Source organism: Sorex fumeus, unplaced genomic scaffold (assembly GCF_029834395.1).
Source record: "Sorex fumeus unplaced genomic scaffold, SorFum_2.1 ptg000072l, whole genome shotgun sequence".
Lineage (NCBI taxonomy): Eukaryota > Metazoa > Chordata > Mammalia > Eulipotyphla > Soricidae > Sorex > Sorex fumeus.
The window spans coordinates 44,766,972-44,787,162 of record NW_026606129.1 but is presented as its reverse complement, the minus strand read 5'-3'; the positions used below and the strand labels follow the sequence as shown (position 1 = coordinate 44,787,162).

The 20,191-nt window shown below is 59.3% G+C and overlaps 2 protein-coding genes across 3 annotated transcripts; one reads left to right on the top strand and one right to left on the bottom strand.

The window, feature by feature from the left end:
* Positions 1 to 2,946: 2,946 nt before the first annotated feature.
* On the top strand, positions 2,947 to 11,502 carry HHATL (hedgehog acyltransferase like). 2 transcript variants are annotated; one of them, XM_056129387.1, is made up of 12 exons: positions 2,947 to 3,227; positions 4,730 to 4,838; positions 5,295 to 5,362; positions 5,810 to 5,923; positions 6,052 to 6,246; positions 6,546 to 6,755; positions 7,082 to 7,253; positions 7,702 to 7,846; positions 7,940 to 7,975; positions 10,500 to 10,701; positions 11,043 to 11,184; positions 11,369 to 11,502. In XM_056129387.1, the coding sequence occupies exons 2-12, from the start codon at positions 4,733 to 4,735 to the stop codon at positions 11,488 to 11,490; spliced, it is 1,512 nt and encodes a 503-aa protein (XP_055985362.1). In that variant the 5' UTR covers positions 2,947 to 3,227; positions 4,730 to 4,732; the 3' UTR covers positions 11,491 to 11,502. The 2 variants fall into 2 exon arrangements, with proteins under 2 accessions (XP_055985362.1, XP_055985363.1); XM_056129388.1 differs by lacking the exon at positions 4,730 to 4,838 and having other exon boundaries at positions 2,949 to 3,227.
* Positions 11,503 to 12,128: 626 nt separating this feature from the next.
* On the bottom strand, positions 12,129 to 17,716 carry KLHL40 (kelch like family member 40). The gene is made up of 6 exons (XM_056129635.1): positions 16,478 to 17,716; positions 14,872 to 15,032; positions 14,347 to 14,454; positions 14,017 to 14,202; positions 12,981 to 13,127; positions 12,129 to 12,268 (listed from the first exon to the last, which is right to left on the bottom strand). The coding sequence occupies exons 1-6, from the start codon at positions 17,645 to 17,647 to the stop codon at positions 12,157 to 12,159; spliced, it is 1,884 nt and encodes a 627-aa protein (XP_055985610.1). The 5' UTR covers positions 17,648 to 17,716; the 3' UTR covers positions 12,129 to 12,156.
* Positions 17,717 to 20,191: the final 2,475 nt, after the last annotated feature.

The following is a 20,191-nucleotide window of genomic DNA, read 5'->3' as shown; positions in this document are numbered from 1 at the left end:
CTATCCCCACGTCCCAGCACGCACACACACACACACACACACACACACACACACACATGCACCATATACACCAACCCCTGGGCCAGCCAGCCCCATGTCCTAGCACACACACACACAAACGCACACACACACACAAACACACACACACACACATATACACGCACACCACCCCCTAGGTCAACTAGCCCCACGTCCCAGACACATACACCACACACACACACACACACACACACACACACACACAACCAACCCCTGGGCCTCCTAAGTGCTCCCCTTCCTCCTGCCACCGCCCTTCTCCTCAGCTCCCTGCAGCCTCCCACTGTGTGGCGTCTCCCATGAACATCGGCGTGGATGGTCCTGTCCCTGGGTCTCAGGACTGAAGGGTCCGTGTGTTCCCCCTGCCCCTCTCCATGCAAGCCAGGCCTTCATCGTGAAGGGAGGTGTCAGAGGGTCCCGAGAGCCCAGAAGCAGGGTGGGAGTGAGCACTTACAAAGGGGTCTGCAGGGGCCTCCCTCAGCCTCTCAAGCAGGGAGGGGAGAGAAACACATCCCTAAGGGGTGTGGAAACACTTTCTTTTGAAAACTTGGCGCTTTCTGGGTCACACCCAATGGTGCTCAAGGATCACTCCTGGCTCTACACGCTATACTTGGATGAACTTACAGCTGGGGCTGGCAGTGCTCAGGGGACACGTGGTGCCAGGGATCTAACCTGGGTCCACCACACGCAAGGGCAGGTGCCCTACCTGTTGTACTGTCTATCACTCTGCCCCCTAGAGACATTTTCAAAAATGAAACATCCAGCCCTAGAAACACCCCTGGCTCCCATCATGAACTTCCCTCTCCTCTAAAGAGCTTTAACTCAGCCTCTGCGCTCTGCTCAGGAGCCCCCTGTTTCAGGAGGACCCCCTGGTCCTTGGTAGTATGGACCCTTCTCAGGTCCTGGCCGCCCCTGGTGTCCATTGCGGACCTCCCCCAGCTTGCTCTACTTGCTTGTCATCGTGCTCGAGATTCCTCCTCAGGGCCCCGGAGGTAGCAACTGGGCTGCCATGTGTGGACTGTGCAGGGCACGTGTGGGGTGCTGTTGGTGCTGGGCACTGCTGGGCACTGTGGGGAGGGCACTGAACTGCCTCCTCCCAGCCCGCAGGGCTGTGCTCCGCTCCAGGGAGCTTGTCACCAGCAGGCAGTGTGGGAAATCAGGTTCTCCTTCTCTGGCCTGAAGCGCCCCTGCTGGTAAGGAAACCTCCTCCCCTTGCCTTGGCTGAGTGTATAGCTGGGGCTGGGCTCAGCGGGGTGGCCTGTCACTCCACTTCTCCAATCCTGGAGACCCTGGCCCCTTGCCAAAGCACGAGCATACCCCTCAACACGGCACAAGTACCGTGTCAGCAGCCCCAGGCTCTGAGGGGTGCTTCCTGGGGACCGTCAAGAGCTGTTTCCCTCATAGGGCCTTCCCCATAACTGTCCCGCCGTTGCTGCCCCCGGAGGAGTCCCCATTGGCTGGGGGCCCGTCATCCTCAGGCGGATGCCAGCCACTCTGGGCGCCCACTCCACCTTACTGAGCCTGCTAGCCCCCAGGACAGGTCCCTATGGGAGAGGGCTGGAATGCAGGGACCCCCTCAGCCACACCTCATGCCACTTCCAATCCAACTAAGCATCTCAGCCCCCCGACCCCATGCCAATGCCTGGCCAGCCAACACTGGCCAAGATGACGTGGCCCAGGGGTCTGTCTCAATCAGCACTCAGGGTCTCAGGCCAACTGTCGGCTCAAGTTCAAGGAGCTGAGCATTCAGGTGTGTGTGTGTGTGTGTGTGTGTGTGTGTATGTATGCAAATGTACCTGTGTGAATGTGTCTGTGTGTGTGTGTCTGCATGTGTGGAAGTACCTGTGTTTGTGTCTGTGTGGGTATACCACCTCTGTGGTGTATCTGTGTGAGTTTGCCTGTGTGAGTGTGCCTGTGTGTGTGGGTGTGCCTGTGTGTGAGTTTGCCTGTGTGAGTGTGCCTGTGTGATTGTGCCTGTATGTAGGTGTGCCTGTGTGAGTTTGTCTGTGTGGGTGTGCCTGTGTGAGTGTGCATGTGTGATTATGCTTGTGTGTGAGTGTGCATGTTTCTGTGCCTGTGAGTGTGCCTGTAAGTGTGCATGTGTGTGAGCATGCCTGTGTGAGTGTGCCTATGTGTGAGTGCGCCTGTGTGTGTGTCTGTGTGGGTGTGCCTGTGTGTAAGTGTACCTGTGTGAGTGTACCTGTGTGTGAGTGTGCCTGTGTGAGTGTATATATGTGTGACTGTGCCTGTGTGTGTGCTTGTGTGTTAGTGTGCTTGTGTGTGAGTGTGCCTGTGAGTAAGTGTGCCTGTGTGCGTGCCTGTGTGAGTGTGCATGTATGTGAGCATGCCTGTGTGTGAGTATGCCTGTGTGAATGAGCCTGTGTGTGAGCCTGTGTGTGAGTGTGTCTGTGTGTCAGTGTGACTATGTGTGAGTAAGCCTGTGTGTGAGTGTGCCTTGTGTAAGTATGCCTGTGTGAGTGTGCCTGTGTGGGTGTACCTGTGTGCGAGTGTGCATATGTGTGAGTGTGCATATGTGTGTGTGCCTGTGCGTAAGTGTGCCTGTGTGTGAGTGTGCCTGTGTGCGTGTCCCCATGTGTCTCTGTGTGTGCCTGTGTGGGTTTGCATATGTGTGAGTGTGCCTACGTGAATGTGCAAATGTGCCTGTGTGTAAGAATGTGCACATGTCTGAGCATGTGTATGTATGTGAGTGTGCATGCGTGGGGTAGTAGGGCTCACCAGTCTGGATAGGCCAGTAGGGTACCCTTGGAAGGCTTCCTGGAAGAGGAGACTCTCAGGCAGCAGTGTGAGAGGGTCACAGGCTCCCTGGACCAGGGGACACTCGGGAACAGGAAGCCCAGGTGTCCTTGTGGGAGCCCTGCCTCTGCCCCCCCCTTCTGCCTCCCTCCCCCAGCCGCCAGGATCCTCCTGCAGCTCCGGGGCCAACAGCGCTGCAGCACTCGGCTCCGCTCCACTCTGCGGCTCGCTCCTCAGCGCTGGCCACCTCCTCCCGCCCTCCTCCCCCTCCTGCTGTCACCACTCACCGCTCAAAGCCTCGAGGGGGTGGGCACCCCAGAGCTGGACACACCCCACATAGCCCAGAGCCCCGCCGGTCGCACGGACACACGGTCGAACGCAGGACCCCGGAGCCCCGAGGTGGGCAGAGTGCCAGGGCCCCTCGCAGCCTCCTCAAGGTCAGTGCCAGCAGGGGCTGCGGGCACAGGGGGCCGAGACCCACGGGCCCTGCCACATCCCCTCCTCCCAGACCCCAGGCGCCCAAGTGGGCTTGACCCCAGGTGGGCGTCATACAGGTGGACCCTGGAAGCACCCAGTGCCCATGGCCTGGGCCGTGCTAGGGGTCTCGCAGGAGAGGTCCTGGGTTGGGGGCCAGCTCGGGCCCTGCTCAGCGAAGGCTCGCTGGGGACACCCCGCACCGGCCCTGAGGAGCTAAAATTGGAAAGTGGCGAGTGGGAGGCAGCTGACAAAGCTGTTTCACGGGCTCTTCGCTGCGCTCCGGTTTCAAGCTCCTGCTCCATTAACCCGATCCCTGGGCCTCCCTCCCCCCACTGGGGTGCTACGGCACAGTGGCCCCGGGGCCGGCGATGCAGGGGTCAGCCCGGTAGCCAGAACTTGGTCAGGTGCACCCGACAATTCTTTCTGGGCCCGGGATCTCCCTGCAAGCACTTGCTCTTGTGTCAGGTTTGCTCTGTGACCTTGACAGCTCACTGTCCCTCTCTGGTCTGTGACCCCCTCATCAGTTAAATGGGGAGAACACTGACCATGGGGTGAGGGTCCAGAAGAGCTGGATGTGTGCTGGTAAGCCATACGGGTGGTGGAGGCAGGGGTGGGGGGAGGGGGGTGTGAGATGGAGACAAGGCAATGCCAGTCACTTCCTGCCCCGGGCCAGAGGGCGCTTAAACAAAATTCCTTCCTCTCTTCAGGCCGTTTAATTTTGATTTTCATGGAGATTCTGCTGGGGCCAGGCCCGAGCTGGACAGGGGCTAGCTAGGGCCCGGGGACCAGCTAGGCCCTGGCAGAAGGCACTGACCACGCCCATCCTAAGCCTGCTACTGGCTAGCACCTTGGACACTGGCCAACACCCTCCCTGGGTCCCCTGCTGGGCCCCCCACAACCACCTCCAGCCAGTGTCCAGGGCCTGGATGCAGAGAGCAGAGGGCGCCAGCCGGTGGGGACAGGAACGCAGCAGGCTGGGTCAGTGAGGGGACACAGGGAGGTTAGTGCCGGGCAGCAAAGGGAGGTGGAAACCTCAGGAGCTGGGAAGGGGCGTGGCTCAGGAGGGCGGCAGCTCTCAGCCCAGAGGGGCTGGGGAACCTGGTGCCAGCAACCAGCGACCACCCTGAGGCCCACCCCGAGGCCCTGGATCTGGAGATGGGGTGTCTCAGCTCCGAGGTCCGGCCGGAGCGTTGGCATGGGCAGTTTTAGGGGAGGGTGGACACGGGTGACCCCGCAAGGTAGGAAGAGAAAATGAAGGTGAGGAAGGAGACTGAGAGCAAAGAGGAGACTCCAATACTGGGGAGCACCGGGGATGGGGCACCAAGTACCGGGAGAGCTGGGAGGAGTGAGGAGGAAAAATGGGAGGAGGAATGGCAGCATGGCCCAGGGCAGGAAGCCCATCCCGCTTCCCATTCCCTCGGGCGGGCCACTTCTCATCCACTGTCTCCCCCAGCCCGTCCAGGCTATGGGCATCAGGACAGCGTTGCCTGTGGCGGAACTGGGCCTGTACTCCCTGGTGCTGAGCGGGGCACTGGCCTATGCCAGCCAGGGCCTGCTGGAGGCTTCACAAGGTAACCGCAGGGGTCCAGGGACGAGGGTGCGGGGGTGCAGTGGGGGCTCTTGTGTGAGGATGCGGGGATGCAGCTGTCCCGCAGGGCCTGTTCCAGCCAGCAAGGCCAGACTGGACTGTGTAATAGGCCCTGACAGAGTGACAGAAATGCAGGGGCAAGCCCGAGACTGGACTTGCAGGCTCAGAGGGAGACAGAGACAGACACACAGACTCGGAAGACAGTCAGAGGCCCAGCCAAGACACCTAGCCAAACCCCGGGAAAAGCAGAGGCCGAGTGACAGAGAGACAGAGGGACACCCGACCCACTCCCCTCGACAGCACTTGATTCGTGCACGCGAGGGTTCATGCACGCATGTGTCTGTGCACATGTGTATCTGTGCCTGTGTGTCCATGCACACATGTCCATGCACGTGTGCATATGAAGGACACCCTCCCCGAGGCCTCGCTCTGTTTGCAGATGGAGCCCATAGGAAGACCTTCCGGGAGTCCGTGCGGCCCGGCTGGGAGTACATCGGCCGGAAGATGGTAGGCACCGTGCACCCAGGCCCCGACTGACACACATACCCTACTCTATCGCCCCCACCAGCCTTTCCCAGTCGGCCTTTTGTGGGTGGTCCCCTTGAAGAGAGGTTGGCTGCAGGGAGAGTCTCGGGCTTGAGCAGCAGCTACTGTAACCAATGAGCTGGTTCCTCCTGGGTCTTCCTGAGTCATGCTGGGTCCACCCTCGGCCCTGCTGGGAATGAAGCCTGAGGCGGGACAGCACAGCTATGGGAGACATCGGGCAGACAGGGCTGTCTGTGGGCCAAGGCCTGTATCCTCCCCACCTTCCTGCCTGCACTTTCCTCGGAGGGAAGGCAAGGGCCCCCCAGTCATGAATAAGAACATGGGTTCCAGGAGGTGCTGGCCCCCCCCTGAGAAGCCCGACCCCTTCCGTCCCCCCTCATCCTGCCCCCTCCTCCCGGGCCACCCCAGGACGTGGCGGACTTCGAGTGGGTGATGTGGTTTACCTCCTTCCGCAACGTCATCGTCTTCGCCCTCTCGGGACACGTGCTGTTTGCGAAGCTCTGCACGATGGTGGCCCCCCAGGTGAGCCAGACCCAGCCCCTCTGCTGCCTCTGGCCAAGCTGCCTCAGCTCCCAGGCAGTGGGGAAGCCAGTCTGGGGCCACCCGCCATCTGCGTGGGGGACACTAAGGGGGCATGCTCTCTCCCGCAGTTCCGCTCCTGGATGTATGCCCTGTATGGGGCCTTGGCCGTGCTGGGCACCATGGGCCCCTGGTACCTGCTGCTGCTGCTCGGCCACTGCCTGGGCCTCTACGTGGCCTCCCTCTCAGGCCAGTCTTGGCTCTGTCTGGGCCTCGGTCTGGCCGGCCTCGCCTCCTTCAAGATGGACCCCCTCATCTCCTGGCAGGTATGTTCTGGGGCCGGGCAAAGGGGGAGGAACTGGGATTGGCCCCAAACCCTAGACTCCCCAAAGTGCTCCCCAAGCATTTCCTTGACACCCCCCCCAACACATGCACACACACACACACACACACAAGGGGTTCATATCAGGCACAGCACGGCCACGCCCAGCCCCCCACTCCCACTCCCGCAGTCAGCACACCTGTGTCCCTGTGGGCTGTGCAGCTGTTGGGATGCGAGTGGGGAGGCGGCTGGTTCCGAGACGGGGGCACCTGGTGAGCCGGTGGCCTGTTCTCTCCCCTCCAGAGCGGGTTTGTAACGGGCACTTTTGATCTCCAAGAGGTGCTGTTCCACGGCGGCGGCTGCTTCTCGGTGCTGCGCTGCACCAGCTTCGCGCTGGAGAGCTGTGCCCGCCCAGGGCACCGCTACTCCCTGGCTGACCTGCTCAAGTACAACTTCTACCTGCCTTTCTTCTTCTTTGGGCCCATCATGACCTTCGACCGCTTCCATGCCCAGGTGAGGGAGGGCTCCCCCTGCACGCAGGGCCTCCACCCTGGCACGCTGTGTGGGCCCGAGTCCCTTCCTCCGCTGGCCCCAGGAAGCCGCCTTACCTCCACTCTCAGACATGGATCAGAGGATGGAATTGTGCCTCCTCCTTCAGACAGGAGTCCCCTCCCTCTCAAACTAGGCTCTGGAAGCAGAGGTTCCCCCAAAGCCCCCCTGTGGAGACACTGCCGGGTGTGTCTCCACCCTCTGCTCCAGCTGCCAGGAACCTACCTCCTCCCTCAGACAGGCGTCTCTGGCTGGGTTCATCTCCCCCCTCAGACCCCGGCCTCTCCCAGGTGAGCCAGGTGGAGCCGGTGAGGCGCGAGGGTGAGCTGTGGCGCATCAGGGCGCAGGCGGGCCTCAGCGTGGTGTCCATCGTGGCCGTGGACATCTTCTTCCACTTCTTCTACATCCTCACCATCCCCAACGACCTCAAGTTCGCCAACCGCCTCCCCGACAGCGCCCTCGGTGGGTGTAGGCTGGGCCCAGGACGGGGACCAGGGCGAGGCTCCCAGATCAGATTGACCCTCCTCCCTCTACAACCCTCCCATCCCCCCTCACACACACACACACACACACACACACACACACACACACACACAGGGTCTCAGGTGGGGAAAGTAGCTCCAAGCCCAAGGTAGGTGAGGCTGGGACTTATTCTTGGAATTGTCTGGAACTTGGGGTGGGCCCTGTCCTGTGAGAGGGGTACCCCACAGAGCAGTCCATCTGCACTAGAGCTGAGTTCCCAAACCCAGCTGTGAGAGGGGAGAAGAATCTCAGGAATGGGGGTGCAGGGAGAGGATGTCCCAGTGTCCACAGTGGTGGTGGCTGCAGTTCCTGAGGGGAGGGTGCAACTGCGCCCCAAACTTGGGGCTTGGAGAAGAAGAGGCGGGCAGTGACGTGGCCCTGTCCCCAGCTGGTCTGGCCTACTCAAACCTGGTATATGACTGGGTGAAAGCGGCCGTCCTCTTCGGCGTGGTCAACACGGTAGCGCGCCTCGACCACTTGGACCCGCCGCAGGCTCCCAAGTGCATCACGGCACTCTACCTCTTCTCCGAAACGTGAGTGTCCCCTGCAGCCCACCTCGCCTGGTCCAGGGTCAGGCCCCACATCCCGCTCCTGCCGACTCACCCCATCTGCTCTCTCCCCTATAGGCACTTCGATCGAGGCATCAATGATTGGCTTTGCAAGTGAGTGAGGGCAGGGGACTGTGGCAACCACGCTGACCGGTGACCAAACAGCAGTGCCAGGGCTGGTCTACATTTTGCAAGGAGGGCCGGGCAGAGGTCTCTTGGGTGGGGGTGGGGTGGGGAAGAGCGAGAGGCCCACAGTTGGGTGCAAGAAAATGTTGCTTTAAGGAGAGACACAGCCTGTTAAGGCTAGGGCCAGGGGGGGACGTTGGAAGCCCCCCAGCGTTGAGGAGGTCTGGGTGCAAGAACTGCCTCATTGGAATCTGGGAGACATCCAGGTGGAGGCTGAGGTTCGAGGGCTCTGCAGGGCTGATGGCGTCAGAGTGCAGAGGATGGTTAAGGCCTTGGAAATGGAAATGAGCTGAGGACAGAGGTGAGTGAAAAGAAAAGAGACCACCAAGACAGGGCCCGCAAAGACTGGGGGAGTGACCAAAAAGCAGGAGAAATCACCAGCAGGGATAGGTGAGAGGAATGGGAGAAAAAATCAGGCCAGGGGCCACCTTGGGGAGTTTTGGAGGTTGGTCTTGGCATGAGCCCGGCTGGGTCTGACGCTGCTGAAGGTCCAGGAAAGCAAGGCTGAGCTCTGGGGCTGGAGGGCTTTGGTCTTCCCAAGGAGGGGCCGGGACCCAGAAGTGAGAGGAAAAACTGAGCAACCCTGGGGGCAACCTTCCATCATGGGAAGCTCCTGAAAAAGTCAATTCTGATGAGAAAGATGGCGGGGGGGCGGGGGGGGGGACACGGTGCAGGGACAGGAGACATGGAGGCTGAGAGTTAGTTGCTGAGAGCACCTGAGAGAACAAGAATCTGGTGGTGCTGAATGGACAATGAGTAGCGGGTGAAGTCCCTGGAGCGGGACTGCAGAACTGGCTGCAGGTGGAGGAGGCTGCAGTGTGGAGCGAGAAGGTGAGGATGGAGAGTGTGGACAGACCCAGAGGGTGAGGCAGTGAGTTTGTGCAGCTGCAGAGGATAGGGCAGTGAGTTTGAGAAGTCGGGGGCCGGGGTGACTCTGCCTGCCAAGTTCCCCTGGAGGAGAAACAAGATTACCAGCCATGGACACAGGGTCAGGAGCAGCATGTGTCTTCCCTCTGCCCTGATGACCCGGGTGGCCCTCACTCTTCGGAGGGGAGCCCTGGGCTGTGGCTACTACAGAACATGGTGGACGGGAGAAAAACTGACCAGACACTCTGGCACTAGAGCCAGCAGGCGGGGTCCTTAAGGTATAGAACTGGGGGGATCGCCCAGTGGGGCTCAGTGGGTTCCTGTGAGGAGAAGGTGGGTATCGGACTCTGGACTCTCCCCGCTGGCTGGGAGGGGAACAGTGAGGGACAGAGGCAAGTAACAGTGCATTTGTAACAGTGTGTCATTGCTCCTGGTGAAAATAGAAACTTCAGTGAGAGGCAGAGCTGGTGTAGGGGCCAAATCAGGAGGGGGGCAAGGGGAGGAGTAATGACAGAGCAGTGAAGTTTCGGTGGTGACAAAGCTGGGGTGTGGCGGAGGTGAGATCAAGGACAGAGACTCATCACTCATGGGTCTTCCCTGAATTGCTTTAACCATTATTTATTGAGCATCTACTCTGTGCCAGGCATTGCTCCAGGCACAAGGTGGGGAGGGGGGCATGGCAGCAAGCATGGCAAAGACTCAGACATAGGGAGCTTACAGAAAAACGGAGAAAGGGATCATTTTAGAAAACTAAAAGGTGTCACGGAAAGGAAGCTGACGGCAGGACAGAAACTTGATTAGAGGTGCTGGGCAGGCCTGTGTGTGCTGATATTTGTACAGAGATTTGAGGAAATCTGGGGAAGGGGATTTCCCCAGAAAGCAAGTGCAATGGTGGAAATCCGCCAGGACTGAAGGACAAAAAGGCCAGGAAGCCCCGGACACAGGCGCTGGGGATTTCCGGGTCGGAGGCAAAACCAGACGGTAACAGGTCGGCACCTCAGAGAGCAGCCCTTGTAAGCAGGAGGCATTTCTCGCTGTCGTAACAGTTATGGCAGGAAAGTTTGAGGTCGCACCCTCAAAAGATGCCTCCAGCTGCCCTATGCTAAGTGAAATGCAGGGGGACAAAGACGAAAGGAGGGAGGCCATGTCAGAGGCGCTGCCTAAGCACTCTGAGAGGTGACGGTCTGGACCAGGATGGTGGTGAGCGGCCATCAGGATTCAGTGGCGCCAGCAGCATTTGCCAGCTGGGTCTAGGGGGAGAGGGCAGCTGAGAAACCAGGGTGGCACCTGGGCTCCTGGCCTACAGCCGCAGGGAGGGCACAGTTACTCACTGAGCTGGGGCCAACCAGGTGCAGGCACGGATGTGGGGCTTGGTCGTGGAGGGAAGGGTGTGGAAAGAGGGAGAACCAGGGGTCAGAGAAAGAGACTGAGGGTGGAGGGTCGGGGGAGGGAAGACACCACTTGGCTCAGCAGCACACACTTCAGGTCTAGAGTCTAGACGAACTCACCAGGGAGGAAATGGAAGCTCGGCTCCGGTTCTAAGCAGGGCCGCCCCTATTCCCTCTCTCCCTGCCCTTCCCCACAGGTATGTCTACGACTACATCGGCGGGGAGCACTCTGCAGTGATCCCAGAGCTGGTGGCCTCCGTGGCCACCTTCGCCGTTACCATTCTGTGGCTCGGGCCATGTGACATCGTCTACCTGTGGTCACTCCTGAACTGCTTTGGCCTCAACTTTGAGCTCTGGGTGCTGAAGCTGGCAGAGTGGGGGCCCCTGGCACGAATTGAGGTGAGCAGGAAAGGGTGAGGTTGGTGGGGGGAGGTTGCCAGGAGGTGGGGGTTTCCTGCTCTGGAGGCTCCTAGAAGTTTCTCACCACTCACCTCCTGCTGTCGAACCATCACTTGCTCTGAGACTGTCTGACCTGCTTAGGGTCTCCTGAGCTCACCAGGAGTGCTCCCTGAGCACAGAGCCAGGAATAAGCCTGGAGCTCTCCACCGGGTGTGGCCCAAATAACCAAAACCAAAACCAGGGAGGGAGAGCTGACCAGAGTCTCTCAGGACTCGGGTGACCATGAGGCCAAGCACCTATGTTCAACCCCGTCCTCCTTCTCTGGCTCCCCCCAATCCCAGGCCAGTCTGTCGGAGCAGATGTCCCGCAGAATCCGGGCCTTCTTTGGGGCCATCAACTTCTGGGCCATCATCATGTACAACCTTGTAAGCCTGAACAGCCTGGAGTTCACCGAGCTGGTCGCCCGCCGCTTACTCCTCACAGGTTAGGAGCAGCAGGCAGGGGGGCGGGGGGACCCCCGAGGGTGCCAGGCATCCACCTCAAGCACTGTGAGTGACCCCCTGAAACATGTCATCACCTCCACCAGTGGGGCAGGGAGGGGCGAGACAGGTGGGGAGAGAGATGAAGAGGGGTGCCCACCCGCGCCTCACGACTGGCTCCCACGCAGGCTTCCCCCAGACCACCCTGGCTGTCCTGTTTGTCACCTACTGTGGGGTCCAGCTGGTGAAGGAGCGTGAGCGAACCCTGGCCCTGGAGGAGGAGAGGCAGGACAAAGAGAAGCCGGAATAAGGGGGCAGTGGGGAGGGGTGCATGCTCGGCTCCGGGGTTGGGGGTGGGGTGGATGGGCCCAGATCCAGGCCGTGGAGAATAAAAGACTTTTCCACCACCCCTTGCTGTTGCTTGTCTGTCCCCTCTGACCTTGCTTGGGCGCACAGCTGGAGGTGAGGGACTCGGGGACAGGAGTACACATGGGGCAGGCAGAGCTTAGAGAAGTGGAGTGAGGCCCCTGGCCCAAATTGAGTAGTAGAGTCCTGTGCCTTAGGAAGTTGAGTCTGCTGACCCATGAGCCTACCGCTAACTCCCTGAGCCCCCTCTACCGGGCCTAGCCCCTGGGCGCCCCATGCCAGACCCCAACCGCTCCTTGGAAGGTCCTTTATTCTTTGGAAAGTCTCCCCGACGCGGTCCAGTGTGCTCTGGGAGGGACACTCCAGTCCAAGTCGGAGACACAGTCCTGTGCAGGTGGAACTGACCGACCAGTGCACATGGCCGGGGATGCGTCCCTCTGGTTCCGGCTCACAATGACCAAGGAGACCCTGGAGAGCTCTGAGGCTTCTCATCGCCGAGGCTGGTCCTCTCAGGTCCCACGACAGGATCCAGGCTGGCTCTGGCCACTGAGGCTGCTGTGCTGTCCGGGTGGGGGTGGGGAGTGGTGGCCGGCGCAGGCTCCCAGGGGCCTCACATTTTAGTGAGTCGCAGCACGTTGAGGCGCACCGGGAGGAAGGTGGCGCCCGCGGCATAGGCGATCTCCCGCAGGACACCCTCCCACTTCTTCTCTTCCTCGTTATACCTGTGGGGGTGCACGGGGGCCCAGGTCAGCCCAGAGTGGGCAGCAGGCCCACCCTAGAGAGTGACACCCCGTGCCAGTCCATCTCTGGGGTGTGGGGTCTGCTCTCGGGGAGTTGCCATGCTCTGCAAATGTGTGTGTGGGGGTTCTACTTCCACAGAACATGTGGGTACCATCCTGCACTGCCTGAAGCTGAGCCCCCTCTGGGAATGTTCCCTGGTACCCCAGCATTCCATGATCCCCTCCTCCCACCCCCACTTTCAGATTGGGCTCTCCAGGAGCGTGACGGGTCCCTGGTCACTGCTTGGACCACAGAAGGGGCCTCAGGCACCCAGACTTCTTCTCTTACCCCCCAGGAGGAGCATGGAAAGCAGAGGCTCAGGGACATTGGAGGTGCCATGATTCTTAGCCCAGAGGAGCCGAGGCAGGCAGTCTCTTGAGGGTGCCCTCTCCTCCCTGGGGTCTGTTTCTTAGGAGTCTGTGATCTCAACTGGGGCAGCTCCCAAGGGGCACATGGTGCATGCTCCACAGTGAGGCGAGGCACCACGTGTGCCAACCCAAGCTTCCCCTGGAGAGCCCTGACCCTGGTGAGGGGACTTCTGATAGGGATCAGCTCTGCCCCCCATGAGCCTGCCAGGGGCCTGACTGCCCAGCCATGGTGCAGTAGGGCATCAGCCTGGCCCAAAATTCCGCTCATCCTTTGGGCCCCTCTCACCTCCAGATGTCATTAAGCTCCGTGGGGACCAGCTCCCCGGACTCTGTCTCCAGAGTGGCAAAGCCACCAATGGCGTAGAGCGTGCCCGCGAGGCTGACGAGGCTGAGTGAGCTTCGCTCCTGCGGGAAGGCTTCAAAGGGCGTCCACCTGGTGGGGAAGGGAAGAAGGTGAGGATGTGACGAGGGGCGGAAGGGGCCCCTCAATTCACCTCTGAAAACCTCAATGCCAACACAGCCTCCTGTGTCCCAACCCCTCCCACTGGTCTCGGGTCCCATCCCTGCTTCTCCCTTTCCTTGGCCATCACTTCCTGACCCCTCCTCCACGGCAATGAACCCCTGTTTCCAGACCACCTTCACTATTTGCAATACAGCTGCACCCCTGCCTCCTGGGAAGGCCCCTACTCCATTCTCAAAGTCAGTTTCCATGAGGCATCTAAGTCAAACACAGATGGGGGCTTGCCTCCCTCCTCTCACCTGCCCTCCACTTCCCTCCCCTCCATTCATTTCCCTCCTCTCACCTCCCCTCCTCTCCCTTCTCTACTCACTTCCCTCCACTCACCTCTCTCCACTCACCTCCCTCTACTCACCTCCCTTCACTTCATCTCCCTTCACTGCCTCCCTCCAGCCATCCTAGGCAAAGCCTTTCCCCCAATGGAACTGAAGTTCTCTCCCCTACTGCCTTGGCACCAACTTTCCTTGGCCTGGGGCATCTTCCTCCCAGCAACTCTTGTGCCAGCTCACTTTTCTCTTTCTCATCCCTGCAGCCTGGCAACCTCTGTCTTGTTCACTGCTGATTCCCTAGGGCTAGGCCAGTGGCCCGTCCAAGTCTGAAGAAAGAACCCAGCACTGCCCACTCTCTCCTGCCCTAACCCTAGGTCACTCTGCCCCACCGAGTGCCCAGAGCCTCCAAAATGGCTTCATCACCACCGCCCCCGCCTCGCCCCCGGATAGGGGCTCTGGTCCCACCAGAGCAGACCCAGTTCCGGAGCCCCAGAGCCAGGCTCCTCCAGTCCAGCCCCTAGAATACAGGGCCGTACTTGTTGTCTGTGATGCTGTACACCTCAGCGGAACTGGTCAGCCCTGTGTCTGTGACTCCAGCAACCACGAAAATGCGGCCATCATGGATGGTGGCCCCAAAAAGTGAGCGGGCAGTCTGCATAGGTGCCAGCTCCTTCCACTCGAACTTCTTCGGGTCATAGACACACATCTTGTTCAGGCATTTCCTGTGGGAGGGGATAGGCAGGGAGAGGGTGGGTGAAGGTCAGTGACCAGCTGGGCCTTCCCAGGCCCCAGCCCCTCCAGGGCTCACTCTGGTCCAGTCTACTCCCAGTCCCACCTTCCACCCTTCGGCTGTGCTCACTCCTCACCTGTTGCTGCCTTTGCCCCCAAGGACATAGACCAGGTCCATATGTGAGAGCACCGCGTGGCCGTACACGGCATAAGGCAGTGGGTCCGATTCGCCCCATTTGAACGACCTGGAGGGGATGAAAGTGGGGAGAGCGCCCGGCTCCAGCACACGGTCAGTCCCAGGCCTTGCATCCCCCAACCTCCAACACTTATTCAGGGGCTCCCAAAGCGCTTCGGAACTTGCCCCACTCCACTTCCCAAACCGGGAACCTCCACTTCTGCCCTGTCCCAGGGCTCTGGCTCAGCTCCCAACACGCGTCCTGCCCCTGGGATTGGCCCCGCCCCCGGATCGGACTGCACGCCTGTCTGGCCCCGCCTTCCAAGCCCCCGATTGGCCCTACCTGTGGGACTGCCCCGGCCCTGAGATTGACCCCGCCCCATAGTTGGCCACGCCCCCTTCTGGCCACGCCTTCCTCTCCCCCAATTGACCCCATCTGCGGGGCTGCCCCCGCCCCTGGGATTAGCCCCGCCCCCAGCGCGCTCACTGTCGGTCGTAGCACATGACTGAGTCCAGGCTGAGCTCGCCTTCCTTGAGCTCTCGGCCGCCCACCACGTAGATGGAGTTGAGGGCCTCTCCCAGGCCGAAGAGGCAGCGCGGCGAAGGCAGCGGCGGCATCCCCAGCCACTCTGAGTCCAGGTGATCAAACTGCGAGTCAGGCATCTAAATCAGCCACTGCTCAGGCTCCCGGCCCCTCCCTGCCCTACCTCCCCCAGGAGCACCGTCTGGGGCTCAGCTGATGATTGAGGCTCAGCGCAGACGCGGGGCCTCTGAGGAAGAAGTCACTGGAGCCCCCGGCCATGCCCCCAGTGAATGAGGCTGCCTGCTTACTTAATGTTCCCTGCCCAGTCATTCCCTAAGGAAACTTCCAGATGCAGCCCAACCACTCACCCCTTAAGCCTGCAGCCCGCCCTCCCCATGCCACTTTACAGGAACCAAACTAGGTGCTCTTCTTCAGGGGACTGAAAAGGGTAGGAATAAAACTTTAGGCACATCCTTTAACTTTTGTACAACCCTATCAAGCAGGAAGATAAATACACCATTTTCCAAACAAAGGCGGAGAGAGAATGAACAATGTGCCCATGATGCCTGGCTGGTAACTGGAGCTACACACCTCCACCTCATCTGGATCCCTCCCTTCCCCGCTCCCCAGCACCCACCTTGCCCCCTCCCCTGGCACCAGGCTGCCCTTGCCTGTCTCACATACAGTCAGACCTCCCTGACCCACACCAATCACTGACCTCATTCCCATTTCTGTCCCTTGCTCTCTGTTCTGGGCTGGAGCCATAGCACAGCGGGTAGGGCATTTGCCTTGCACACAGCCAACATGGCCGACCCGAGTTCGATTCCTCCGCCCCTCTCGGAGAGCCTGGCAAGCTACCGAGAGTATCTCGCCCGCACGGCAGAGCCTGGCAAGCTACCCATGATATATTCGATATGCCAAACACAGTAACAACAAAGTCTCCAATGGAGACTTTACTGGGCCCGCAGGAGCAAATCGATGAACAACGGGAGGACAGTGACAGTGACAGCTCTCTGTTCTGGCCATGGACACCACCTCTTCTCTGTGTTTCCAAATTCCACCCATCTGGCAAGAGTTGAACATACAGAGCCAGACTCCAGGAAACCATTTCTGCCCTCTGCAATCCAACAGTCATGCTACAACTTGGACTGGGCACCCCACTCTGCAACTGCTTCCTGAGGCCCACTTTCCTCACTTAAACAGTGGGGGACTGGGATGGCATGGACCATACCCCTTCCACTCACTAGCTCTGACCTTCCCACAAAGACCCTGCTCAGGTCCTCTCACTGACCCTGTTCCTCTTCTTCCTGGTACCTGCCCGGCTTCTACACAGGGCCAGGGTCTCCTGCAAAAAACCTTTCCCCTCCAGAGCTACTATTCCAATGAAACGAAGGCACCACTTGTCAGCTGCCAGCATCTGCCTTCAGTCTATGGTGTCTGCTGCCAGGGATCCCTCCTCCATTCCCCATCTTACTCTGATCCAACCACCAGCCAGCCCTCAGCAGCAGACACGGGTCTGCAGTGCCCAGAACTCAGCACCAGTTATCCGCTCCCAGAGCTAGCCAGGCACCTGCAGGAAGTAAGCACTCATGGGGTCCTCTTTGTTGTCATCGTTGTAGAAGAGGCCCCCAGCCACGAACACCTGGTTCTCCTTGGTCGTCAGGCTGACATGGTTCTTGGGGATCTGGGTGGAAAGCGAGGCACAGTAGCATTCATTGGCTGCCGGATCATAAGCCACGGTGCCCTCCTCACTGATCATCAAGATGAGGTCCTGCAGGAACATGCCAAATCGCAGTGTGTCATTGAGGATGCCTGGGAGGACGCGCTCCTCCTCCTCGTCCTCCTCCTTCTTATCCTCTGCCTTGGTGGAGTCGGGGCCCTTGTCCGCCGCCTTGGCGCCAGCTCCCCCCTTGCTCGGGTCCTTCTTCTTCTTGCGCAGCACCGTGAGGCGGCCGTCGTGCGCATCCTTCACCATCTGGAGCTTGCGCAGCAGCTCGGGCTGGGCACGCACGAGAGGGTGGCGCTCCACGCGGCTTTCCAGGAAGGCGCGTGGCAGCAGGCGGCAGCGCACGCTCTCGAAGACCGTGGGCAGCGCGCGCTGGCGCTCGGCCTGCGCCTCGGCGTCGCCGCTGCCCGCCCACTTCATCACCGCCTCGAACACCGCCTCCTCCTTCTCCACGTTGAGCCCGTCGCTGGAGATGATGGCGATGAGCTCGTCGGCCGAGAGTCCGAGGAAGTCGGCGTCGCGCGCCACGAGCGCGAAGCGCGCGCAGATGAAGTCGCGGGCGGCCACGGCGAGGCGCGCGCAGTCGAGCAGGAGGCCCAGGCGGAAGACGGCCAGGCAGTTGGAGAGGCACAGGCGCTTCTGGAGGAAGGACACGCAGATGGTGAAGATGGACGGGATCTGGAAGCGGTGCGCGGCGGCGAACAGATCCTGCACGCTCGCCTCGTCCAGCGCGATCTCCGACGTGTACAGGTAGTGCAGCACCTGGGCCACCACGTCCGGGGACACCTCCTCCAGGCGCAGCTCCCTCGCGCCCTCTGGCTCAGCCAGGAAGCGCGCGCGGAAGAAGGGGCTGCAGGCCGCCAGCACCAGGCGATGGCACGGGAACTCGCGCTCCCCGACCCGCACCACGCAGTCCAGGAACTTGCCATGGTCCAGCATGTCCTTGAGCCCGTCCTGCAGGAGCGTCTGCTGGTACAGCCGCTGCTCCTCTGCCTGTTCCAAGCCCAGCGCCATGGTCGGTGGCCCGGGATGCCGCGACCTTACCCAGGGGTGCCTCTCCTTCCGAACTGCCCCACTGTCCTGTGAGCCGCGCCCAGTCTGCGCAGCTGTCCCTGCGGGCCTATATATAGAGGAAAGCCCGGCCCTGTAAGGCGAGCTGCCTGGCCTGCTTCGCATGGCGCATGACGCAGCCGCAGCCGCAGGGACAGACAGCTGGGCAGAGGCCCCCTTCCTAGACCAGCCTTGACTCAGTCCGGAGGACTCAGGGGAAAGGAGTGTCTCATCCAAATAGATGAGTGCTCGCTGCCTCATTTTGGCCACACCCAGATGTGTTCAGACCTTACTCCTGGCTCTATGTTTTATGGGGGGTCACTTGTGGCAGTGCTCTGGGTAAGGTAGTACCGGGGATCGAATATGGGTCAGCCAGGTGCAAGTGCCTAAACCCCAGTACAATCCATAAAAATGTGATTTGGACTGTGAATTCCTTGGTCAGACAGTACCCGTCAGGGATAGAAATGACCCAAGCTCATGAGTCCAAAGACAGGAAGTATTGGGGTCTCTGTTCCAGTTTCTCCTTTCCTTCATACCTTCCAGGCCTTTCTGCCCAGTCTGCTCCGTTCCTCCCTGGAATAGCCTCAGCATCCCCACTCCATCCCCCTGCCACCACCACTGTACCAATTACATGGGTTTCCTGCTCAGTGAATTCACTCTTTGGGGACCTTGTTACCCCACTTTTACCATAGGGTTGTAAGGGCGAGAGTGACGCCATGACAAGCAGCACAGATCAGCAAAATCTGTGAAGCCTCAGGTTCAGTTATGGGAACTAAAACAGTCTTGGTTTCCCAGCGATGAAACAATGCGTAACTAGCCAACCTGAACCCACCTGGGAAAGTTCCTGGGCCCAGCAAGTGGACTCAATCAATTAATTCTCACAATGCCCCAGAACCCTAAAAGAATGAGTAGCATATGTAACCATAAACTACAAGTGGAAACTTGTTTAACTATTGCCTGACCACTGTTACCCTAGACACTTGCCAAAGCACCTTTGTTTGGTAACTAAGATTTCTTTCTGAAACAATAAGGCATGTACTACTTATGTAATCAAACCCTATAAAAAAAAACTGCTTTCTGCATGAAGTTGGGATCACTATCAAGAGATCACTCTGTGGGTGAGATAGTTGACCCCAGTACACTGGAATAAAACTCCTACTGCTTTTGCATTATCGAGTTAGTGTCTCTGTCCATCTTGCCCATTGGGAACCCATAGTCAGGGCTTAGCAGGAGGTCACGTACTTCTTTCAGTGCCAGCTCTGAGAATTTCCATGAACTGCAAGAAAAGCAAAAGACACCCTAGGCACTCTTTTCCTGGACAGGACAGGCTTATCTTCCTCCTGACGAGCCTCAGTTTCCTTTCTGCACAGTGAGAAGGTGGAGGAACTAGACTCAGAGGGCTTGTGTTCAATTCTGCTGAGACTCTGAAGGAAGGAGCTTCTGCACAGAGCATGAGAGCGCCCCATCCCATGGTTTCAACATTGGAGGGTGTCAGACAAGTAGCTTTCCGGGGATTCTGCTATTTGCTACTCTGCTATGTGCTATCTCCCATAAGAGGCATCTAAACCACTGGGGTTAACATTGTCTCCGATGACAATCTTGATTCAAGTGTTCAAGGAGTAGCCCTCAAAGCACTTTGGTTATTAGCTTTGGTTTTGCTCAATTTTCCTGGTTCATACTAAGCTTGGCCTGAGCCTGCGTAGCACCATGTACCCCATTTGAGAACTCAGGGTAGAGGCACAGGACAGCCTGTCCTGATGCCCACCCTGCTCTAGACTCCTGACCCTCCTCCCTGCCTCCATGCACGCACATCAGCTGGGGCCACCAAGATTAACTTGTTCCCTAAGTGTTGGAGGCTGCAGCTGTGGGTTAAATTTAGCCCGAAGGACACTGGGGAAAGTATCTCAGGGGCAATCTCCCATCATCCCTCTGAGTCATTGGTTTGTAACCCCAGGCTCGGAAGATAGGGGGATTGGAGAGGCAACCTCAGGCTGGACCAGGACTGTGTCACCTCCTGTTCTGTGCCCTCAACAATATCACCTCCTTTCCCCTGAGCAGTGCCATTTTGACTATTGCTCACTTTCCCCTGGCCCCCCAGCAGAGTGGAGCAGGACTCAACCCCTGGGCAGGCCTGGAGAGTCCTTAAGTCTTGAGGAAAAGACAAAGCACACCAGAGAGCAGGAGTGGCAGTGCCCTGGCTATGGGGCACTTCTGTCTTGCACTGCCAATGAGGAGACCAAGCTCTGAGAGGCTGACTGACAGGCCAAGTGATATGGGTAGCTAATGAATCGGCCAGGTAAAGTAGTCCTGCACACCTCGTAAGACTGCAGGAACCTCCCCCCCCCACACACACACTCTCCTTACTGCCTCCCACAAATTAATAAAAAATATCTGTGGACCATAATCTTACTTCCCAAAGCTCGGGACAGAAGGTACTGAGTGAACAATTAATTTATATTTATCAGATGACTCAGTGGTATATTTTTAGATGATGATGATTCTCCTTGT